Here is a 22,153-nt window from a genome sequence, read left to right on the forward strand (position 1 = left end):
TCGAGCCTCGAGAGACAGAGGAGAGACAATCCAATCCAATCCAATCCAATCCAATCCCTACCTACCTTAGCCAAGAAAACACGCAAAAGACAACCAGTCAAGACTTCAAAATTTCATCCTCGCCGCGTGTGGTTGCCAGTGTTCTTCTTAGAGCCGCTGATTCGACGTTCAGCCGGATAGTCCAGGTGTTGAAGGGTTTAAAAGTTCGCCATTTTAGGCCTTGGTGGACTACGAATTGACCACTGCTCGAGTCCCGTCCCATTGCGATCATGTTACAATCCCCGTCATCTTCCGCCCCAGCTGCAGTAGCTGTAGCTGAGGGGGTCGATAAGACAAGAAGATTGCGCCGAAAGAGAAAGGCGGAGACACAGGATAATGAACGTCTTTCTAAACGCTTGAGTCTCCTTAATTTGGGTATGTTTTATTCTTGTTTCCTCAATGGTCACACCGTCCTTATCCTTGCAATCTCCATGAACTAACACCCATCGTGTCTACAGAACGGAGCGGGAACAAGTTATACGTCCCTGTCGAACAACCAACAACAACCTCGATTTCTTCTGCTGCTCCAGTTCCTATCCCTTCCAATGTTGCTCCGAATCCAGTTCCCGATGAGACCATGCAATTAGACGATTCCAAACATAAAGTATACATTTACAACATGGATGATGAGCTCTCCTCCGATAGCGAAAGCGATGACCCGGGCAAGCTTGTCTTCTTACCAGATATCGAGAAGCATCTGCGCGCGAATCGCATCCCCCCATCGGTATTAGCCAACAGCGAGGGAGAACTAGCCGGCATGCAGGTAGTGCTGTATAGTGATCCCAAGTCGTTGACGGTGCCAGAGGACAAAGATAGTGTGCGCAAGGCCATCATCGAGTCGAGGAATCGCACAAGAGAGCTACAGCGGCTAGAAAGGGAGGGTAAGACGGAGGCCCCAATGATACAAGACGCCACATTGAATACTGGTATTGCCACGAGTACAGACGACGACCCAGATGCGATGGACTTGGATTAGAGGCAGGGACCCGTATATGCCGCCCGATACAGACACTTATATATACCCAAGGCGACTGGAGTTTGTTGACTGTGGATTGGAAAAGATAACCTGGCGCTTGAACGCCGGCATTTGCTTGTATTCTCTATGCTAGCTACATTCATTGATTGACTTTCAATTTCATACTTTCCCACGTGGCCGCCCAGCGACTTCTGAGCCGTTACATGGCCCAAAAATCAACCATCCATGCATGTATGCCTCTCAACCGAACCTTTCCAGCGCCTTACATCGTTTATCGCGGAGGCGGAGGTCCTGTTGGAGGAGCATAATAGTCTGCCGGTCCATCGGCCTGTCTCTGCTGTCCTTGCGCCGGGTCGATCTTTGAAGCATTCGGGGGCTCTTCGTACATGGGAGGTCGTGATGGGTCGTAGACTGGTGGAGGAGGCATGTTATGCATGGGATATCCGCCAGGCTGGGCGTAGTTGCCAGGAGGAGCGTAGTAGTATCCGTTGGGCGGATATGCGTAACGGGGATCGACCTGGGCCATCATGCGCCTACTAACAAAACACTGCTGAGGGTTAGAATTGGTGGTCTGGATGTGCATCACAGGTGCGACTTACTCTATGATATGCTAGTGGTCGTAGACCCTTTTGGATTCTCTTCTTTGCATGCCAGTATCCTCCGACGATCCAGAGTGTAAAAAGAAGTACGATGACGGCGAGGATAGTCCACTTGACGATGTATCCCTCCTGTTGTGGAGTTAGCATGCGCAACGAACGTACAAAAGTTAATGATGGATGCTTACTCTGCTATACCACCAATAGACATCATCGTCATCGGTGAAGAACTCGGAAGTGTCATCGTCCCTGCGCTCAAGCGCATACCTCACGAAACTCGCCATATTGGCTATAAGAAATCGTTCTGTAGAATAGGTTGGCTGCTGCGTGTGTTTGATTGATTTCTGAGATGGATGGAATCAACCGAGTACGAGGTATGCTGAACGGTACTCCGAGGTCCGTACAGGTGATTGATTGATTGGAAGTGCTCTCCTCCACTAAAGTTCACAGTTGCCAAGGTGCCAGGTGCTAGGTGCCCGAAGGATGCGTAAACAACCCCCAATCGCAGGGATAAACGAATGAGTCAAAGTCAGCACTTGTGATGAAATAAGAAGAACGGCCCCCAGTGAGTAAGAAGATGAAAGGGTCGAGAAAAAGACTAGAAGGAGTTTATTAGGATGATATGCTGAGAATTCCAAAGGGAGAAGGTTGGGTTTCACATAAACCTAGGCCCCGTCGTACAAATACGACTCCCCCTCCCCCCTTCAGTTTCGTTTTAAGCGGGCGCTCCAGTGTACAAAGGCAAGACAAGAAAGGGGACAGGAGGGGGCGATTAGCCACTGCCAGTGCCTTTATCGTGCGTAGACGCGACGATCTCTGCGGCAGAGTTACGTTACGCTCGACTCCTCAAGTTTCACAGGCTGACAGTGGCAGGGTTGTTGTCACGTCCCAGCGGCTACGAGCCTAAGACAAGCCACAGAACCGAAGAAATGCACCACCCTCTCGCCTCTTTGTCTCCTACAAGTTTATCGATACTCTGTTAAGATGGTCGCCTTTGAATAAGGTCGCGACTAGGTAGCGAGTAGTCTAGTCAGCCCCTCAGCTTACTGAAGGTGAGAGTTGCTGTTGAGAATCCTTCACGAGGAGAATAAGACTCTGCCATGCTGAGAATCACAAGCCCTGCATATAAATGAGACTCAGCAGTAAGTATTACTGTACATATCGTGCTCAGTAAATTGTGAGACGGATCGATCGACATCCGTACTGTCTTTGGCGTATGACAAGCAGCCATCAGCTCAGCCTCGTAGCTAGTTGAAACATCTCGTCTTTTCTTGCATTGCCAGAAAGCCACTGCGGTAAACACGGACATTCTGGCCTCATTCTCTCTAACTACAGTATCATGCATGCTCAACTCCTCGAGTCGTGCAAAACTCAAAAAACTTCACTTTCATATCAGTAACCGTTAAGTTACACTGACGCATGCAAGGTTGCAACTATAAGTTTATCATATTCTGACAACCAATCCAAAGACGCCATCGCTCTAATGCTATTAACGACATAAACAACCACGCAGCTTCTGGGATTTTACAAAACTACGCCTCCAGCGGCTCCCCAGCCTGCAAAGTCGGGACCTGGACCATCAAGACGAGGGTTCGGGGGAAGGCCTTGCTCTCTTCTTCGAGCGTCTTCTGCTTGTTGATGCGCCTGTTGCAGCCGTTGTCTCCACCATAATAAGAAGACAAGTGAAAAGGTGACTCCAATGACCAGGATGCTTTCCAGTACACCGTCGTCGTCATCTGCTCCCTGTCCATCGCCGAGAGCGCCGTCGTATAAATCACCTCCGGTGTAATGCTCCTCCTCGTAGTATTGGTTATCTTCTCGCAGGAAGTTGGCGATCCACTCGGAGAATGAGCGATTCTTCTTAGGTTCTGGAGGCTTTGTAAGTATGTACCTAGGATTTGTATCTGACAAAGAGAAACTTACTGGGCTCATCCTGGATCGAGTGAATCGGTCCATGTGTCAGTGTGTTCCAAGCGCTTCGAAGACGAAGCTTTAGGAGACTCAAAGTGACCGGCAGATATGCCTCATCGTTTACCTCCAGGGCATGATCGTAGTATCTCTTTGCGAGATGGAAGTCTTGTACCAGACCAATGCCGTTCTCGTGCATCCAACCGAGGTTGAACAGTGCCTGTGCGCTCTGGGAGTAGTCAGAGGCTCCGGTGTAGCACTGGACAGCCTTTGTAATATCTTCTTCGGTACCAATACCATGGTAATAATAATCACCCATCTTGACCAGTGCGTCAACATTAGACTGTCTGGAAGATCGGGTCCAGTAGACAAGGGCAAGAGATGGGTTCTTGAGAAGACCACTCTTCTCTCGAGGCTGTCCAAGTAATGACGAGATGGAAACCCCATTTTGAGCCGAGTCTATCATGTAGGCAACATTGGTCTGGGCCTTCTCGTAGCCCTGCTCAGCGGCCAGAAGATATTCGAGGAATGCAAGTTCATAATCGCTAGCCTCGTAAGCGTCGTTGGCGTCGCCCCATGATGATACCAGGGGCTCGGCCTTCTCGGCAACGCTCTTGTAATACGTCAAGGATGCAGGACAATGCTTCTCGCGTCCGACACCATGATGGATCATCTCTGCAATGTAGTAGTGGGCTTCAATGTTTCCGTGCCTACCGGCTAGTTCAAAATAGTTGTTGGCAATCCTGACATCTTCCTGGCCACCCTGGTCCAGGTAAAGTTGACCCATCTGCACCAAGGCTGGGGCATAATCCTGATCGGCCGAGGACTTAAAGAGCTCCATAGCCCTCTTCACATTCTCTTTTTGACCGTAGCCGTGAAGCATCATTAGACCCAGGCCATGCTGTGACTGAGCATCGTGTTGTGTAATGCCACGCTCAAACCACACCTTGGCCCGCTCAAAGTTCTGAGGAACGCCGTCGCCTCTCAGATACATCCGGCCCAAATACCCAGCAGCCTTACTGGCAATCTTTTCGATTCCAGGCTTCGGGTTCTCGCTTAGGCGGCCGTCCTTCTTCCAGTAACGTAATGCGACCATAACAAAATACTTACGTGCCAGGTCAACATCTCGCTCCAGACCCCGTTGGCCGTCATAGTATATGCGACCGAGATTATAGGAAGCCTTCGAATCACCCTTTTGAGACATAAGATCCAAGTACTCGATCACATCGTCTATGGCGGCATTCGCATCAGAGCCAGGGCTAGCCTTGAAGGCATTCATGCCTGAGCTGGAAGCACTCGCTCCTTCTCCGTAGATGCCTCCGTCGTCATCAGAAATTCGCCATGACTGATGAATCCAAGATCGGCCACCAGGAGGGCCCGCTCGGTACCAAGCTATAGCTTTGTCTGCTACACGCTTGTAATATTTCACTGCCGCCTCGCAATTCTTCGTCGTGCCAATACCCGCATGGTGTCTAAATGCAGTTGCCATCTCCGCACGCGCATTTCCACGAATAGCAGCAAAGGTATAGTAGAGAAGCGCCTTGGCTTGGTCACGCTCTACAACATTTCCGATCCCGGTCGAATAGTAGACTCCCAGCATATATTGGGCTGTTGAATTTCCATAGGCAGTTGCAAGTTGATGGTAGTTGTTGAAAGCCACCCCCAAGTTCCTTGGGTAACTATAATTGCCGAAGAAGTTTATCTCGGCAAGTAGGTAGAGAGCATCGGAATTGTTTTGCTGTGCAGCCTGTTCGAGAAATTCAACCGCTTTTGCGACAGCGCCGTTGACAGTGGTCTCTTGGGATTGCGATGGGGCTGTTGCCGGACCAGATGGAATGGCTTTGAGTATGTAACGCAGAGCGGTTCCGACGAGTCCCGCAGGTCTTCGCTTTCGGCGATGTAAAGGCTGAGGGGCTTTGCTAAGTTCTATTCTTGCTGCATCGACCAGTTCGGCGCCTAGAAACTGTCAGTGTCTTTGCGCCTTGTTGGTGGTGGGAATAGTCGTACCAGGTTGCGGGCTGGCAGGCTGACTTTGATCGACAACGACGTCGGTCTTGGGAGAAGCGATATATTGATTCTGTCCGGCTCCTTCAATATTCTTATCCTTATATGTCTCGTCATAATGTTTGACGTTTGTGCCGAGTCCTGTGGTTGCCTGCCAAAGCACTAATAAAGAAGTCAGCAAGCCAAATTGACAGATGTCGCGTGTTACAACAAGGTATGAAATGGTTAACTAACGGAGGACCCAGACTATCGATTGACGCATCATGGGCAGCTGCTATGTGCCGGAAAGGTCAATTCTGCTATGGAGCATGGCTATAATGCAGAGCAATAAATTGGTGAGGCCAACGGGGTTAGAGTTACAAGCTGTCCAGATGAGGTCGGAGCTTGCATGAGGTAATGCGGCGGCCCAGAAGGGAAAAGCGCGGAAGTGTATGGCTGATGATTAAGCAACGTTAGGCCAGGAACCGACACACTCTACGGAGTACGGCCCTATTACATTGATTCGGCATCAGGTGACGGATGAACGACACGACTTTTTCTATGCATTGGGAGAACTGGAACCTAATTGGAACCTGATTTGATTCCAGTACACGTGATAATCAGTAAGCACTGTACGATGTCAGATTGGCTCTCTGCCTACCAAGGTAAGTATATAGGTTAGTAGGTATGGACAACCATTTGAGATTCCACAATCGCATTTAAAGATCATGTTCAATCAGCAGAAGTAGAGCAAACAGTTTGACTTAGGCAGGCTCATAGGCTCACGGAGGGATGGTTTCTAACGATGCCATTAAGTCTATTCGAAGCATAGTACGACAGGTAATAAATAGGTTTGCTTAATATTTATACTATCCGTATGTACGGAGTAGTCCCCTGGGGAATAAGAAAAGTCCTGACCTTTAGTCAAGGTGCCAAGACAACCAATCCAAGGTATAAGTCTTTCTGTCAATTGAGAATAGGGATCCTGAGTTTTATTCTAGCGTTGGAAGCATACAATGTTTCCATGACAAGGCTCAGAGCAAACCAAATTCAACGCATATCTTAGTAACTACTATGTACGCAAGGACTATCCAAACTTGAGCAACTATCCGTTGATTCAGTTCAAGGCGATGTAATCTGCCGAAACTCTATTTGATAACCACTTTCAACAAACAGAAGCAATTATACTCAAATATCGCTTCGGCGACTGCCCATTTTGGAGTTATTCGACCTGATGCCTGGTAGACTGACGGCGTGGCTTGCTAGTGCTGAAGCTATCCCAGGCCCCCAACCACTCAAAGTTTCAGGGCCCTGCAGTTAGTGTCTCTCCAAGCCTAGCCTCCGTGCCGTCCTCAACGCGAAAGTCACGGGGACCGCGTTAATGACTGGGAGCTAGCGCGTCTTACTTAACGCGCATGCATTTAACTAACTCCTGGGCCTTGCATCACCACTTTAGGCCGAATTCTCACAGCGATACTCTTCTTATTTCTATGCATTGCACTACCACGGATATCAACATATACTTGCAATACTCACGGTTTCCGTCTTTACTTTTATGAGTACTGTATTTGTGTAATTGGCTTGTTTTTTTGTATCAATTGCCCAGAATTCGTTTCGTTCGAGCTCTTGTCACAAGAGTCCCTCCCTCGTATCGAGGGCTCATCGTGCATCCACCTCCTCCCACAATCAGTCTCCACCTACAAGCTGTCGCCATGTCGACCCTCAAACGTAAAGCAGGCGCCTCTGCCGGGAACGATTCGAAGAAGCCCAAAGCCAATGGCAACATTGCCTCATTCTTCGGAGCAGCTCCTAAGCCTACTGGTACTGGTACTGGTGCCTCTGCTCCCGCGCCAGCCGTCAAGTTTGATAAGGCCAAGTGGGTGGCTTCCTTGAAGCCAGAGCAAAAAGAGCTCTTGCAGCTCGAAATCGATACTCTTGACGAAAGCTGGCTTGCGCACCTCAAGGATGATCTTGTTACAAAGGAGTTCTTGGACCTGAAGCGATTCTTGGATCGAGAAATCAGCTCTGGCCGCAAGGTGTTCCCACCCAGGAACGATATCTACTCATGGTAAGGACGAAATATCTTTCCACCAGCTGCTGTGGCAGTTCCTAACCTGTAGCTTATAGGTCTCGTCATACCCCTTTCAGCAATGTCAAGGTTGTCATTGTTGGCCAAGACCCCTATCATAACGATAACCAGGCTCACGGATTGGCATTCTCCGTTCGACCCCCAACTCCTGCACCCCCCTCGCTCAAGAACATGTATATTGCTCTGAAGAAAGACTATCCTACTTTCGAGCCACCGCCAAACCGAGGAGGTCTTCTCACTCCCTGGGCGGACCGTGGTGTTCTCATGTTGAACACCTGCCTTACAGTTCGAGCTCATGAAGCCAACTCGCACTCTAATCGAGGATGGGAGAAGCTCACACAGCGAGTTATTGATCTAGTGGCGCAAAAGAGAACAAGGGGTGTTGTTTTCATGGCCTGGGGAACACCAGCCGGCAAGCGAGTGCAGAAGATCGATCGCGTCAAGCATCTTGTACTACAGAGTGTCCACCCCAGCCCTCTCAGTGCTTCCAGGGGCTTCTTCGACTGCGGTCACTTCAGAAAAGCCAATGACTGGCTGGTCACGCGATATGGGCCTGAAGGAGAGATTGACTGGGCACTCGGACCTGGCACTTCCACGAAAGCGCCAGTGACAGAAGCCGATGCCAAAGAGGCTAAATCCGCCGAGAAAAAGGCTGAGGCTATTGAGAAGACCAAGCCTGAAGTGGTCAAGAAGGCTGAAGAGGACAAGGAGAACGATGCTTTCGACGAAGATGAGGAAGCTCTCGAAGAGGCCCTTAGGTTGGCTGAAGAAGAGGAGAAGGAGAAAGAAAAGTAGTGTTTGAAATTGTTCGAACTCGGAGTGTATGTGTTATGACGGCGTTCAACACGAAGGGAAAGGTACTTGGCATGCAAGCGTATGGACAGCTTTTCAACTATTAAGTTTTCGGTTCCGGGTCGGGGATCAATGTAGGATCAACCTCGGGAATCTATGTACATGGATATTGGAAAGGTTTATAGGATGGATGAATACGGAATATTATGACGCTCGATACGTGATCCTCACCTGGTGCAACTCCCCACAATCTGACGCATAAAGTGATAGATTGTTTCGGAAATCAGGGCGCGGCCGGAAGGGACAAAAAGTTCCGGTTTGAGGCAGATCCTTGATATCTGATGCTCAACACTTTTATCGTATCATGTTCACGGTCAAGAGAAAGATCCGTGTTTAAGCAACTGTTAATGCATCCCCACTGTTCAGCCCGCCGAACTGTTCTCCTCTGGGTATCCTTTCCGAGTGTGAGGACGAAGCGGATGGTACGTTTTCGTTTCGAGAAGAATGAGGCGATCTGGTGGTCTCTGTGTCTGGAAAAGGAATCCGAGGTGCATGAGATTGATTATGTTGGGTGAAATATTGTAGGTCACCCCAGGCTGCCATCTTGTATGAGGAGCCGAGTCAATCAACGCATATACCGATTCTTGTAAATATCGGTGGGCCTCTCAGCGTATTATTAAGGAAGAAAAGGCATGAGCTTTGGCGACCAGGGTTCCAGAGCTGTCATGAGGCAGATCATGGATCCATGATGGACAACGGGAACAGCCTCAGCACTGACTTATGCCATTAGGTCATTTAAACCAAGGGATTACTATCAGCGAGGGTTTCGATAAAGCTGAGACAGGTTACAAAATCTACATTCCAGTTTGGGGGGACATCAAACTGGCAGTAGAGCCTCACCTTAAAGCTACCTATACTGTGCATCACGATTCATCTGCAAATCATATCAAACATGCAAGTTATTTTTCGCCATAGTTATTGCGTAAGTTGATGCCAACTCATCACGTCGATCTCGGAAACTCTTGCCAGACAACCACTCAAAATTGCTTCCAAGGAGCGGCTTCGCCTGGGGAGGGTGGGATGAGGATGCGCTGGCGATGCCAACTCACACCCATGAGCCCCGCGGATGACCAAGCTATTGGTATAGGTACAGCCATTGGAGCACAGCTACAGAAGCTAGGAAAGAGGTCGGGATGGCGGCTATATTTGGACTCTTCAGAGCCAAGAAGCCTCCATGTTCGTGATCCAGAACCCGGTGTAAGCGAGAAGTTCCTGGCAAACATGGAATATCCCAGGTGAGAGATCAGCTCAACCATGAGCTAGAGCGCAAAGAAGCAATTCAATCGGCCGAGGGCGACTCAATTTAGAATATGTAATGGAAAGAGATAAATATTGCCTCCCATGACGTGGAGTTAGGCTGAAGACTGCTTGATAGCAGCGCTGTTATTGGCAGGGGAGCGAAGATAGGAAAAGGTTATGGTTGCGGCGCTTTAGTTCTGATGGAAATGGAGCTCTAAAAGAGGCACGGGAATTACGAAACGTCGGCGGCGAGCCACCCGCCATAGTGCTTGATGGCATTACAGCGCAATAAGAGAAAATGCGTATCGTTAGGCTGCTCATATCTTTAGGCCCAGGAAACATGATGAGCTAAAGGTTTTGGCGTCCAACCATAGCGCCAAGATGACACGCTTGTAGGGGCCACTGGCGGTAATTACCCCTGTCCATCATCCCAAGTTGGATCTCGTTTGATGAAGCTTAACTTGTACTGAATATGTATGCTGCCAGGAACTCAAGTCACCTACATATTTAGAGACTATTGACAATTATGAGATGCGTTGAAGGGTTCTGCAAGCCATTTATCGACCGGTGAAACTGTGACCGGAGCGAGCTGGTGCGATAAAAGGTCATGAGGCCATCCAATTAACTAATTACACGGGCAGCCCGCTTGTTCGATGTAATTAAAAGGCAGAACTTTAAGGAACATGGAGATCCACTCGTCTAGTAAAGCCTTGGCCTTGTCTACCTTAGCTTGTGCAACGGCTGGGTCCCGTCTTCTAGTGCTAGCTGATCCAATGGTTGTGTTTGGTGTGTACCTTTCTGTGACTCTCATAATTTCTGTTCGAGGGACGGGAGAGAAATCAAGGTTGCTGTTAGGAGATGAGAAGAAGATGGTTGAAGACTTTCTGGTTAGTCTATAGAGACATCGTCAGGCTAACTTTAGTAGGCAAAGTGATTTTCCTCAGAATAAGACACTTGTCGAATTCCTTTTCTTGCCCCAAGGATCCTTGAGATGGACTGGAATGGGCCAAGAAAGTCGAGGCTGAGGGCAATGAATTGCTTTGCAACTTGTGTGTCATGAACTATCAGCCTCATTGTTACAGCGTACAATTATGCGCTGTGTATTGTCTCTGAAGAATATCGTGTTGCACAGCATGACCGTTATTGCGATAAGAGGCTGTAGATTTGATTCAACTATCAACCAAGCAACTCATACCATTCAGCCACATTGTTAAATATTGTCGGATCTGTAAACTACCTAGATATTCATTTCATCTCCATGATAACTCACTCAATCTATGCACGCCCATCACATCACATCTATCCATCCATACTGCCCCCTCCCCCCAAACCCCTACCCGCCCCATGTCCTCTTGTTCATGCTCTCTATCCTCTCATCCCAGCGAGAAGCCCAATTCCCAATCTTAGTGCTCTTGTTCTTTTTTTCCATTGTACGTACCATCCAATCCAACACCATCCAAGTCCAGTCAAGTCCAGTCCAATCCATCATGAACCTGGTCGCGCATCCTAGTCGCCCCCTGAGCGCGTCCCCCCATCCCACTGTCACCCTCACAATTCCAATTTTGTCGTCTCATCTAGACTAGAGTCGCTTTTTTCTCCTCTTTACCTTCTCCTCTTGTATGATTCAACTTTTCTTTCTATTCTTTCCGTATTCATCTATTTTCTCTAAACCCTGGCTTCTTTGTGCCCCTCCTTTTCCTATTCTTTCTTCTCTCTGTTTCGTTTCGATACCCAGTAGCCAATCTGTGTTAAACCTCTGAATAACTGAGGTGCAGAGGGGAAAAAGGGTCCCCTACTAATTTTATCTGTACGCCCACCCAACTTGGCTCATCTGCCGCAGGTGCGCATCAAAACTGCCCGATGCCCACCTTCCCTGACTTACACGTCTCGCCTTGTCCTGTGTGCAGCAGCATTTTCAACAAGCGACAGCGTCATCATTTTTATTCCTGCTAATTCTTTCTCACCAAAAGGTTTCCAATCCTCGATCCGTTACTTTTCAATTCTCTTATCGGCAAAACACAAAAACCTTGCTTTTTGCAACTTCAGCTGGGGAGATTATCACGAATACCTCGCTGCTACCCTATTCAAGGCACCTCCTGAAAGATCACCGCCCCTTTATTTGAGATCTGCCTCGACTCGACTCGACCCGACGTCACTTTTCCTATATTCAGCGCATGGGACCCCGCTGCGCTTTCGTTTAATTCTCGATCTCGAATTATCATTCTATAGTCACAGACCAATAATGGCAGGCCTTTTTTCCCGCCTCAAGGGCAAGGATGGCAAGTCCAAAAAGAAAGGCGCAAATGATTCTACACAACAGCTACCACAAAAGCCACAATGGACGGACGCCTGGGCACGCACATATGTTGAGCCTGAAGAAGTTCACGAGCTGATCCGATGTTGCACAGAAGAGCTCAAAGCTCGAGGTAGGTCAACTATTACATGAAATACAAAAATATGTATCTCTGTGTGTACAGCATGCTGATCGCCATGTCATACCAGGTCTCGACCACCCTTTCCTCTTGCTGCCATACCGTCCCACCTCCGATCCCAGCGCCGTTCGTTCTTTTATTCGACATTTCTTCGAATCCCATGCCAACTTACGGGGAGAACAATTGACACAAGAACTTCGCATGACAGAACCCATGGTTAGTATATGCGGAAAGAGGGGCATGATCGCAACTAACGTCAATACAGGTGGTTTCCGGAGTTGCCAAGTGGTGCTGGAGTCGCATTCAGGGGGGCATCGTTGGTTGGGATGCATATGAACTGTTCAAAGTGGGAGAAATTGGTATGCGCTTCTCATTCTAGATTTCCCTGCTGTACTAACTTGCGCTGTAGACTCAAACATGGCCCGAGACTCTTTCAAAACATTCATTCCTATCAGTGTTGAGAATGGTGCCCGTCAGCGCATTATCTTCGACTTCTTCGACCTACTGGCCGCTGTTGCAGCGCACGGAAAGTCCAATGGCTTGGGTGGACGAAAGCTTTCACGAATGGCAGCATGGTGGGCATTCGAACATAAGGATACTAAGAAGGGGTTTGAAGGAGGTTATGATGCTTGGCTTCGGTAAGTACCCCCGAGACTTGTGATGCTCGCGATTGCTTATGCAGAAACTAGTGCCGCAGATGCCACAAGCCATATGTTCTTCGCTTTCCTCAGATCCCTCTCACCGGAGCAAAACGTCACTGGCATTACAATGCTTCCTAGATCCCTCCAGAAACTACTTCAGGAAACCGAGTATCCTCCTCAACGACCTTCTCTTATGATGTCAACCACAAACAAAGTTGTCATGATCGTGGATACTGTATCGCCAACTCCTTTTGCTCTCCTACGGAGAGCGAACCATTTCCAATATCGTGATTCGGACCGTGCATTACAAGAGTTTTCCGAGTACGACGACCCTGTGCAGGCTTTAACGGACGAATGCCGCCGAGTTCTCAAGGCTATTTCTGGTGCCAATCAGTCACAAGCTTCAAGCTCAAAGCACTCTACAAGCTTGCGCGACGCCTCCTGGTCACGATTCGAGGATATTGGCTTCTCTTCTACTCTGGATGAGGACGACGACGACGATGATAGTGCTTTGACCTACAAACGCCAGCCACCCGCTCTGCGAAGAACCCCTGCGTCCGGTAACGGACTTGGTAGACCGACAACCCCGTCTTGGGCCGACTTTCTTTCTTCGGGATTCGTGGATGAAAACCAGCCTGCACGGTCAAACCTGCTTCTACCCCCTGATAAGGTTCTGCCTCCCCTCGAAACCCAAAGACAACAAAGTTCTCAGTCGCATCGACCAAGGCTTGAACATGATCATTCACTTGAACCCGGAGAGCTCGCAAGTATTGCAACATTTCTACTGGACGATTCGTTCTGGTGGGTTTGGATGTCCAGTCTTGCCCCTGAGGAGACTGCAGAGCGCAAGTCGGCTTTTGGACGATGCGCCGTCATCGAAACCAAGATTACCACTGGCCGTTGGCTCGTGATGGAAGAAATGGTTGCCGGCGCAGCTCCTGAACCTCAGGAGGGTGCATATATTGCAGAGAAGAAGGGTCTTTTTAGCTGGACAAAGCGTGGGAAGGGCCTCGGCCGACGGAAGTCGACTGCCAATAAGTCAGTCGAGAACATTGGCCAGGGCATCAGCAAGGCTAGTATAGGTCCCGATACTCACGCCAGAATCCAAGCCAAGGCTGCGCAGCTTCGTGCGCAGGAACAGCAAGGAAAGAAGCTAGCCCAGCAGCCCCTGTACCAGCGACGTGGTCGAACTGATGCTGAGCTCATGGCCGAGAAGACTAATAGTGTTCTCACCCTTCAGCCTACAATCATTGGCGAGGCTTCATCAGCATTGAAGTGGGTTTCCAAGTATGATAAGGGAACGATCAAGGATTTGTACATGGCCAACAACAATGCGGGTCGTGGAACTATGGTATCACCCATTCCATCTGAGAGCATGAACGGTGACGCTGCTTCGAACAGTGGCACACAAGCCCCGGATCAACCTCCGCAGGTGCCCGTTAAGGACGTGGCATCCTCGATCACGTCGCCTACTTTCTCGCCCACTTCGAACGGGACAACGAGGAAACCCCTCCCACAGCCAGAACATCCCGTCGAGGTCCAGCCACAACCTGAGCCTATCCAGGCACCAACCCCAGAGCCCGTTCCAGAGCCCATCCAAGAGCCCACGCCTGAACCAGTGCTTCCAGTCAGCCCTCTTAGCCCTGTGCCACCTCCTAAGGACGAGGCGCCCCAGGACTTGGCTCGCGAGAATATGGTTTCTCCTACTCCATCGAGCCCTGAGAACAAGAAGAAGAAACTCCAGAAGGCAGAAAAGGAGAACCGCGGTTTCCGGAAGTTGTTCCGCAAGAACAGAAGCTCCAAACTGCCTGATAATGCTGCCGCCAATGTTCATGAGTTCCTCCGCCAGACTCAGGCAACACCAGAGCCCCAGGCGCAGAAGCCCCTTACTCCAGCTGACACACCTGAGCCTGCAGCCCCTATCCAGCGTGTTCCAGTGCCTCAACCCGCACAAGTAGATGAGGCTGACATGCCTACCCCCACACCTGCTGCTGAGTTTGTGACCCCAATGGAGGAACCATTGCAGCGAGTCGATACACCCCAAAAGAACCAGGACATCGCGGAGCCCACTATCGATCAGTCACAGATAGCCCTCAGTGCTAAGGACTCAGCTCCTACCCAGAAGGCTGTCCCTCAGTTCAGCCAAGGCCCTCTTGAAGACCAGCCAGCCTTTGCTCCTGATTCGGATGATGAAGACGACGCAACGCCTCCTCCTATTCCTCGATCACCCCGCCATTCCCCCCAGATTGGAGGCCCAGCGCAGCCCGAGGAAAAGCTGAGTCACAGTGCCGGTCCAGGAGTTCAAGACCGGTGGGCACAAATTCGAAAGAACGCTGCTGAAAGGGCCGCTACTCGCCCTGATGATCAGCTTCGGCCGTCTTACAGTAACAGCAACAGAACTGGAGATGGCGATGACGACACCAGTGGAGAAGAGAGTAAGTCTGCATGGGAATCGCAATACCGGATAGTAAACTAACGCGATGTTCCAGCTATTGAATCTCGTGTTGCCCGCATCAAGGCTCGTGTAGCCGAGTTGACGAACAACATGGAGGGTACAAATGGTCCTCAGGCTAATGCCACCCGCCATTAGGTAACTTCCATCGAGGCGGGCGATCTCAGCTCGAGGTGGAATTGTAATACGCCCTTCCTTCATTGCCGGCATGGACGAAGTCTGTCCTTTATACGAACAATCGCGACGACGTGACACATCTACGAGACACATTTCGCAATCCTTGCACACGTTTAATACCAGCCGACGCTGATTTGCTTTTCTTCATTTTTCTCTGGCCTCGTTTCTTATTTTTGAGTTTCTTCTTTCTCGTTTGACATATGATACCACTAGAAGATGTAAGAAGAGAAAAGCAGCGAATCTTGACAGTTACATGAGAAGAACGAGGGGGTCAAGAAACCATGGACTGGGCTTTTCCGAGTGCCATGAAATCCTGTACTTACTCATATGTTTTTTCAGCCCAAATTCTAGCAAATCCCCTTATCCAGCGTTTCTCATATATATCTTGCTTCGGGGATCATCCTTTGACTCGCCAATGTTGTCATAAGTCTGATGAACTGTCCGAAAGTGAGATTCCACGAAAGAGTTTAATAATCTAAAATGAAACCCCATATATATCGAGGTATTTGTGAGTAAACTCCTAGGTTTGATAGTTGTAGTATTCAATATTTGTGATCATATAAGATAAATGTCTTGGTATATATTCATCATGGTCTATGATGCCCTGGCTCTCTTACCTTTACTACGGCCTCTGCTTGTTGGCTCTTCATCTACTTCGTCGCCAACTTCTTCAGCATATTCCTCTTCATCGGCCGGAGCAGCTGCGTTCCTCCTTGATGCTCTTTTTCGCTTTCCTCCATTCTCAGCGGCCCTTGGCTCTTCGCCTGTAACATTTGCTCGCAGACGATCTACCGCTGCAGCCATACGTTTGCTCCCTTGGGCTTTCTGTCTTGGTGCAAATGCCTCCTTTGCTCCAACTCCAACACCGCCGCCAAAAAATCTGGTGATGTTGCTCTGTGTGCCTTCGCGGTCTCGCTTATTCATATCTTTGATGACAGGTACGAGGACCTCGTCCGTACGTTCTTTGCTCCAGCCAATGGTAGCCATCAAGAACTGCCGTAGTCCCTCCACATCTGGCACACCCCACTGGAAGTTCTCATTGCTGTCATCAACCTCTGGGTGTAGGTACGCATCATAAACCGCCGGGTTAGGAAAGCCTGGAGGTAAGAAGAGTTTGGTGCCTTGAGATTTGCGAAACTTCTTGCGGAAAGGTGTCGAGACATCAGCGTCCTTAGGGCGTGTCTGCGATTGCACCGATCTCCACCATTCGCGAAAGTTCTCCAGTCCAGACTTGCCAGGAAACTCGGAGAGAATCTCAACAGCTGTTACAGGACCGACACCTGGTAATCCTTCAGTGTAATCAGAGCCAAGCAGATGCGCAAGAGAGATAAGTTGCTCTCGAGACAGAGATAGCTCCTTTTCGATGTCGCCCACCAAGTAGCACTCAACAAATTTGTTGCTATTAAACATGTTCTTGTACACGCGTGTGCCACCGAACAAAAAGGTATCCGAGTCATCAGTCACAATGCCATCGACAAGTCCTAGACGGACGAGCTCAGCACATTGAGCTTCAGCTTCCATAGGGGCGGTGATGTAAGGAATACCAAATAGACGAAGGAGAGCTTGGCACTCGGTAATCATGACTTGAGTGACCTCATCTGCATCTCGACGGTCTTTCTTCTGTTGGTTTCGTAGGGCGCGCAGTTCTCTTTCGTAGTCTTCTTTGTTTTGCTCCGCCGTTTTGTTATTGAGCTCACTAGCGAAACGAGCATGCTCTTCGGCTTCCTCGGCCATTTGTGCCATGAGCTCTTCGTCACCAGGATCGCTGAATTCGTCGTACTCCACGTCGTCAAAGAGCCCATCGTCGTCGATGTCAAGTTCTTGGTTTCCTTCCACTACTGGCGCACTGATGGAAGGAAGTTCCTCGAAGATAGACGCAGGACTCTTTTCTGCCGTGGTCGCTGCATTGGTAGGTACCACATCTTCGAATTCTGGCTCAGGCGACTCTGATTCTCGAGGCTTGTCCTCAGCTTCTTGTGCTGGATGCGCAGTTGGCTCTTCCACTGTACGATCCGCAAGGCTTTGGGCTTCTGCTTCAGGTGATGACTCCTTGGCCTTCTCTACAGCTTGTTCGAGGGCATTCTCTTGCTCATATGCTAGAGTTGAAGCTTCCTCTGTCAATTCTGGCTTTTCAGTTTGAAGAAAAGCGTCCTTAATCTTCTCGATCTCATCTTCCGCGTCGATGGTAGTAGGCTCTTTCTGGGCAGGCTTCTTTGGTGATGGCGGTTTTTCCAAAACCTCAACATCACTATCATCATCTGAGGAAGAGTCGATGTGGATCAGCTGATCTTGCATCTTACGGCGATAAAGTCGTTCCTCTTCTTCAGCTGCCTGCCTGTCTGCATTATTGATTTCACGCTCTGTTTCTTGCTGCTTCTTAAGTGACTCTCGAATATCGGTGTCATCAGTTAACCACGGCGGCAAGGGTCTGGGCGCATTCTCATCCTGCAGTTCTCTCTCAAACCCACCAGCCATGTCGTCCTCTTCGTCATTGGGAACAGTTGGATTTTCATCCACAACTTCGGACTTCTTGTTTGGTCCAGCTTCCGGGGCTTTCTTCTTTCCAAATAGCGACGAGCCCCAGTCAAGTTTTGGGAACGGCAGTGGGCCATCGAATGGGTTTTTCTTGTTCTCAACGGCGGGTACAAATTTTGGCTTTGGCTGAGGCTTCTTTTTCATCCTGGCTTTTGCAAGCACTGTCTGCATATCTTCGTCACTGTCGCTATCGGCAGCGGTCTCACGCTCTTGGCGCCTGGGCACCGCAGCGCTTGCTCTATTATTAACAATATGAGCAATCATAGAGCCTCCTTTGGCTGTGATGGGCTTTTGTGCGTCAACCGACTTTTGTGTCCATTGAGGAGCTTCCATGGGAACGTCCTCAAACTCCTCCTCTTGATCTGACTCTTGTCCAACTCCATGTTGATTTTGTAGTGACATAGCTATTGCACGGTTGAGGTCATCCTCTTCGTCGTTGCGCAGCGCTTCTTCGGGGGGTTGTTCGAACAGCAGATCTGTATTCCCGATGTTTCCGCCTACAAAGAGTGACTCCTCGCCCTGTGGGGAGGACTCTTGACGATGGTTACCATATATTTGTCGCCGTCGTGCCGCGATATCCTGGGCTGCTTGGTAGCTAGCAACTTGTGCTGCAGAAGGTTTCGGGAGTCGATTAAGTCCCTCTATGGGAACGTCTTCAAAATCTTCCTCCTCTTCCTCCTCATCTTCCTTGGATTGATATTGAACTTGAATGGCATCCACGTCGATAGGTTTATGTGCCTCTCCAACGTCTTTGTCTCTGCTGACCACACCCAAAGCCCATCCTCCCTCAGCACCCTCATTCTTTACAAGGATGTACTCTCTGTTCTTTTCGCCAGCAACTCGTGCATTTACCCCAAGTGTCAGGTCAGTGCCGGTCATGCCGACTTCATACATGAGACGTTGGGTGAGGTGATTACGTTCCTTGACCCTTTCGATCTGGAACTTGGAGAAGGCCATGCGATCTGGAAACATTTCTTCCAGCTGCTCCTTACTGAGACCCATTCTCAGTCGGCTCCTGAGTCTTGCTGCGTTCAGGATATTGTATCGATCAGCAGCTGGAAGACTCTTGAAGAATTCGCCATCAAAATCGATCTTGCTGAAGTCGTAAAGGTTGATGTCTTCACCGTCCTGGAACTGGCGCGCATATTCTTCCAGCTCTTCTACACTCATGATTCGTGGATCATCTGGCTTTCCCATTGCCGCGATACCGCCACCATCTAGATCGGGGAGATGGTAGGCGTCCTGCTTTCGAAATGTTCTTCCCTTCTGCCTCTCATTTTGAGATAGGAGAGCCTCGTCGTCGTAAACGAGTTGACTGGCATCAGGAATCACTTCTTGTTGCTGCTCTTCCCGGGCAGATATATCACGTTCTCGATCTCTCCGCCTGCGATCATGGTCTTCTTCCGCAATGCGCTGCATTTGCACCGCTAGCAATTTACCAGCCGTTCGAACGGCATCTTCACGACGGCCTTCGCGTCTTCTCTTTCGATGCTGAATCGTCTGCCTCTTGAGAATTGGTGCGCCGCCGTCGAAAACGAAGACTGGTTGAATACCAAACCACAGAAGCTTGCATATGCGACGGAAGAAACCGACGACGTGCGAGTTGCGCAGCGCATTGCCTTCCTTGTCGCGCACAGCTTTGAGAAACTGATATATCCAAATTGAGGCATCGACTGCGAGTCGCTTGCGATTTAGAGTCGCGAGGTTTGTCGGTCGGGCGCATGGCTGAACAACTGTCCATAGACCGGTCACACCCATGATGGGCTATGACCGTGAATTCAATACAAGTCCGTATAATAGGGAGAGGCACAAGGCCTTATGTTTAAGGGATACGCCCTCGTCTGATGAGAGGAATAATCATTGTCTGGCGATGCGCAGAAGAGGGAGGGTCAACTTTTCTACAATTGGACTGGTATGAAAACGATGCGAATGGGAAGTCCAAGACCTGAGAAAACAATCAGAAGTTCACGGTTGCCTTCAGCATCGAGCTTCTATAACGTCAGCGTGGGGCCGATATATCGCCGCTAATCCCTTGCCGCTAACCTTTCTGTTAGGTCGTAAAATCAATGAACATCACATTCCCCACGCCCTCACCAATACCACAATTACAGCCCTCAAACCTCTGGCTACCAAGCCTTCTTGAGTGGATATGGACGCTGAAAAGGCTCGGCAATACCTCAGCAGTATTCTGAACAAGAACCTCCGCGTGTACACCTCCGATGGTCGCTTGTTCTGGGGCGCTCTAAAATGCACCGACCCTGTATGTTTCAATACCCTACAGTTGCTGAGCCGCGGTTGTAAGCGACTGACCTGACCTTAAAAGGACAAGAATATTGTGCTGGCTCACACTTATGAATATCGGCAACCGTCATCAAGGGAGCGCGAAAAGGCAGCAGAGAAAGCTGATGGGGAAACTGTCAAGGTTGACATGACATCTCGCTACTTGGGTCTGGTTGTTATTCCTGGGGAGCACATTGTCAAGATGGAAGTCGAAGAGTTTGCGAGTCAAATAAGGAATCAGAATATCATATAGCGGCTACATAGTGGGAGGAAAGAAAATCAGGACCTCGATCTTAAATAATAAAAGGATTTAGGTAACTTATTGTACGTTTAGTCCAGGTTTAAGGTACCTTTTCTAAGCTTCGGGCATCTTTACTAGTTGATCTTGACACGTTATATCAAGGTCTGATGTTTCCCTGAGGAGCGGATATAGAGATAATAAAATTAATGAATTAAAAGTACAACAAGGCTACTGCAAAAGAAAGTTATCGTATCCATCCGGCCTTTTGCTACCCGCCCAGCCTAAAGCTACCAACAACGCCTTGTACAACCAAGATTGCGTTCCCATCATTACTACCGAACGCGAGGAAAGCAAGACACACACTCATCCTCCCTCCCGTAGCCTGAATCCATATATTACTTTGCCACATTAATAACGAGCACGTTCTACGCGGCAACAGCTTCCTGTGGTCGCCCACGGGACTCGCCGTTCAGACCGCCATCGCTGTCCAGGATGGAGCCTCGGGCATCCTCCTCTTCCTCTTCCTCGTCACTATCGAGATCACGGTCCCGAGCAGTCCAAGAGCTGCCATCGTTCAAGGGCACGTCTTGACCGGAGAGATCGTGGCCCTCACCTCGGTTGCGGATGTTGTTACGACGTCGCTGAGACAGAGTGCGGGCGCGGGTAGAGAGTTTGGAAGAAACGACAGCGTTGGAGGTAACCCAGTTCGTCAGGGCGTCTTCGCAGTCTTGAATAATGGCCTTGCTAGCTTCATATCCGTCGTAGGCCTGACGAGTCTCGCCGGGAGTGACCGGGGTGTCATCGATAAGCTCGAGGAGGTGCTTTCCATAGCCTGCAATAATGGCAACCTTCTCACAATGCTCGCGGAGAGCATCGAATTGGTAGGTATAGGCTGCCTTCACCTTCTCTCGAGTAATGTTGGAAAGCTGAGCCTCAGCAACAAGAGACTCGGCCTCAGCTCGAACAAGCTCCTGTTCGAGGACGACAATCTTGGGAGAGTTGGGCTCCTTGTACTTGAGTTGGGCGATCTGATCAGTGATCTTTTGCTTGCCTGAGTCGGAGTTAGTAAATAATATGCTGTCTAGGTGGTGAATGGTACATACGGTCACGGCTTGGCTGAACTGAGGCTTCAATGTTGCGAATACTCTTCATAGTAACCCTGTACTGGTCGTAACGGTCGACATACTGGTCCTCGAGCTCGCCAATCTCGTATAGAAGGACACCGAGCTTGTCGGTAACGTCGGAAACATCTTCGTCACCACCCTCGCCCCAAATGGATAGTTGTTGCTGTCAAGTCAGTTTCGATGGTACGTAAGATTGGGGTATTAGGAACATACAGCAACTTCCATGCGCTCACGGGCAACGGTCTCTAAGCTTCGCATCACGTTTTTCTCCATCTTCACCAGTTGAGAGAGCTTCTTGGCCAAGTCTGGGCCAAAGGCACCGCCAGCATTGCGGCGAAGGGCATGTCCTGCACGGAAAGTCTTGTTAGTTCTGCTGGAGTTGACAGTCGAAGTGGTGTGATGCTAGCTTACCGAAGCTGCTCTTGAACAGTCGGCCGGATTTTGTGGACGACGGAGGTGGCGGGGGGTTCTGCTCAAGATTAGTTTTGCTGTCGCATTGAGTTGTGTCGTCATAAGCTTGAATTACACGCACCTGGAGTTGAGAGGCAGTAGGTGCCCGGGTCTGGCGCATGGAATAGGTGCGATGCAT

At 49.5% G+C, this 22,153-nt stretch overlaps 8 protein-coding genes across 8 annotated transcripts; 4 read left to right on the forward strand and 4 right to left on the reverse strand.

The window, feature by feature from the left end:
- Positions 1–269: 269 nt before the first annotated feature.
- Positions 270–1,015, forward strand: FSUBG_3212 (uncharacterized protein; the record flags this gene model as incomplete). Its single annotated transcript, XM_036681069.1, has 2 exons — positions 270–414; positions 498–1,015. The coding sequence occupies 2 exons, from the start codon at positions 270–272 to the stop codon at positions 1,013–1,015; spliced, it is 663 nt and encodes a 220-aa protein (XP_036541173.1).
- Positions 1,016–1,286: 271 nt separating this feature from the next.
- On the reverse strand, positions 1,287–1,895 carry FSUBG_3213 (ubiquitin ligase sel1; the record flags this gene model as incomplete). Its single annotated transcript, XM_036681070.1, has 3 exons — positions 1,287–1,562; positions 1,615–1,743; positions 1,800–1,895. 3 exons carry the CDS (start codon positions 1,893–1,895, stop codon positions 1,287–1,289), a joined length of 501 nt encoding a protein of 166 aa, XP_036541174.1.
- A 1,240-nt stretch (positions 1,896–3,135) lies between these two features.
- On the reverse strand, positions 3,136–5,785 carry FSUBG_3214 (HRD3-like protein; the record flags this gene model as incomplete). The annotated part of the gene is made up of 4 exons (XM_036681071.1): positions 3,136–3,479; positions 3,535–5,475; positions 5,527–5,685; positions 5,758–5,785. 4 exons carry the CDS (start codon positions 5,783–5,785, stop codon positions 3,136–3,138), a joined length of 2,472 nt encoding a protein of 823 aa, XP_036541175.1.
- A 1,429-nt stretch (positions 5,786–7,214) lies between these two features.
- FSUBG_3215 (uracil-DNA glycosylase) lies at positions 7,215–8,386 on the forward strand (the record flags this gene model as incomplete). The annotated part of the gene is made up of 2 exons (XM_036681072.1): positions 7,215–7,570; positions 7,630–8,386. The coding sequence occupies 2 exons, from the start codon at positions 7,215–7,217 to the stop codon at positions 8,384–8,386; spliced, it is 1,113 nt and encodes a 370-aa protein (XP_036541176.1).
- A 3,538-nt stretch (positions 8,387–11,924) lies between these two features.
- On the forward strand, positions 11,925–15,345 carry FSUBG_3216 (morphogenesis-related MSB1; the record flags this gene model as incomplete). The annotated part of the gene is made up of 6 exons (XM_036681073.1): positions 11,925–12,108; positions 12,185–12,330; positions 12,380–12,473; positions 12,524–12,752; positions 12,804–15,190; positions 15,245–15,345. The coding sequence occupies 6 exons, from the start codon at positions 11,925–11,927 to the stop codon at positions 15,343–15,345; spliced, it is 3,141 nt and encodes a 1,046-aa protein (XP_036541177.1).
- Positions 15,346–15,978: 633 nt separating this feature from the next.
- FSUBG_3217 (DNA excision repair protein ERCC-5) lies at positions 15,979–19,677 on the reverse strand (the record flags this gene model as incomplete). The annotated part of the gene is made up of 1 exon (XM_036681074.1): positions 15,979–19,677. The coding sequence occupies one exon, from the start codon at positions 19,675–19,677 to the stop codon at positions 15,979–15,981; it is 3,699 nt and encodes a 1,232-aa protein (XP_036541178.1).
- A 391-nt stretch (positions 19,678–20,068) lies between these two features.
- On the forward strand, positions 20,069–20,452 carry FSUBG_3218 (LSM domain protein; the record flags this gene model as incomplete). The annotated part of the gene is made up of 2 exons (XM_036681075.1): positions 20,069–20,179; positions 20,243–20,452. 2 exons carry the CDS (start codon positions 20,069–20,071, stop codon positions 20,450–20,452), a joined length of 321 nt encoding a protein of 106 aa, XP_036541179.1.
- A 413-nt stretch (positions 20,453–20,865) lies between these two features.
- Positions 20,866–22,153, reverse strand: FSUBG_3219 (sphingolipid long chain base-responsive PIL1; the record flags this gene model as incomplete). Its single annotated transcript, XM_036681076.1, has 4 exons — positions 20,866–21,491; positions 21,544–21,727; positions 21,778–21,911; positions 21,976–22,153. 4 exons carry the CDS (start codon positions 22,151–22,153, stop codon positions 20,866–20,868), a joined length of 1,122 nt encoding a protein of 373 aa, XP_036541180.1.

Source organism: Fusarium subglutinans (genome assembly GCF_013396075.1).
Source record: "Fusarium subglutinans strain NRRL 66333 chromosome Unknown NRRL66333_c0000028, whole genome shotgun sequence".
NCBI lineage: Eukaryota > Fungi > Ascomycota > Sordariomycetes > Hypocreales > Nectriaceae > Fusarium > Fusarium subglutinans.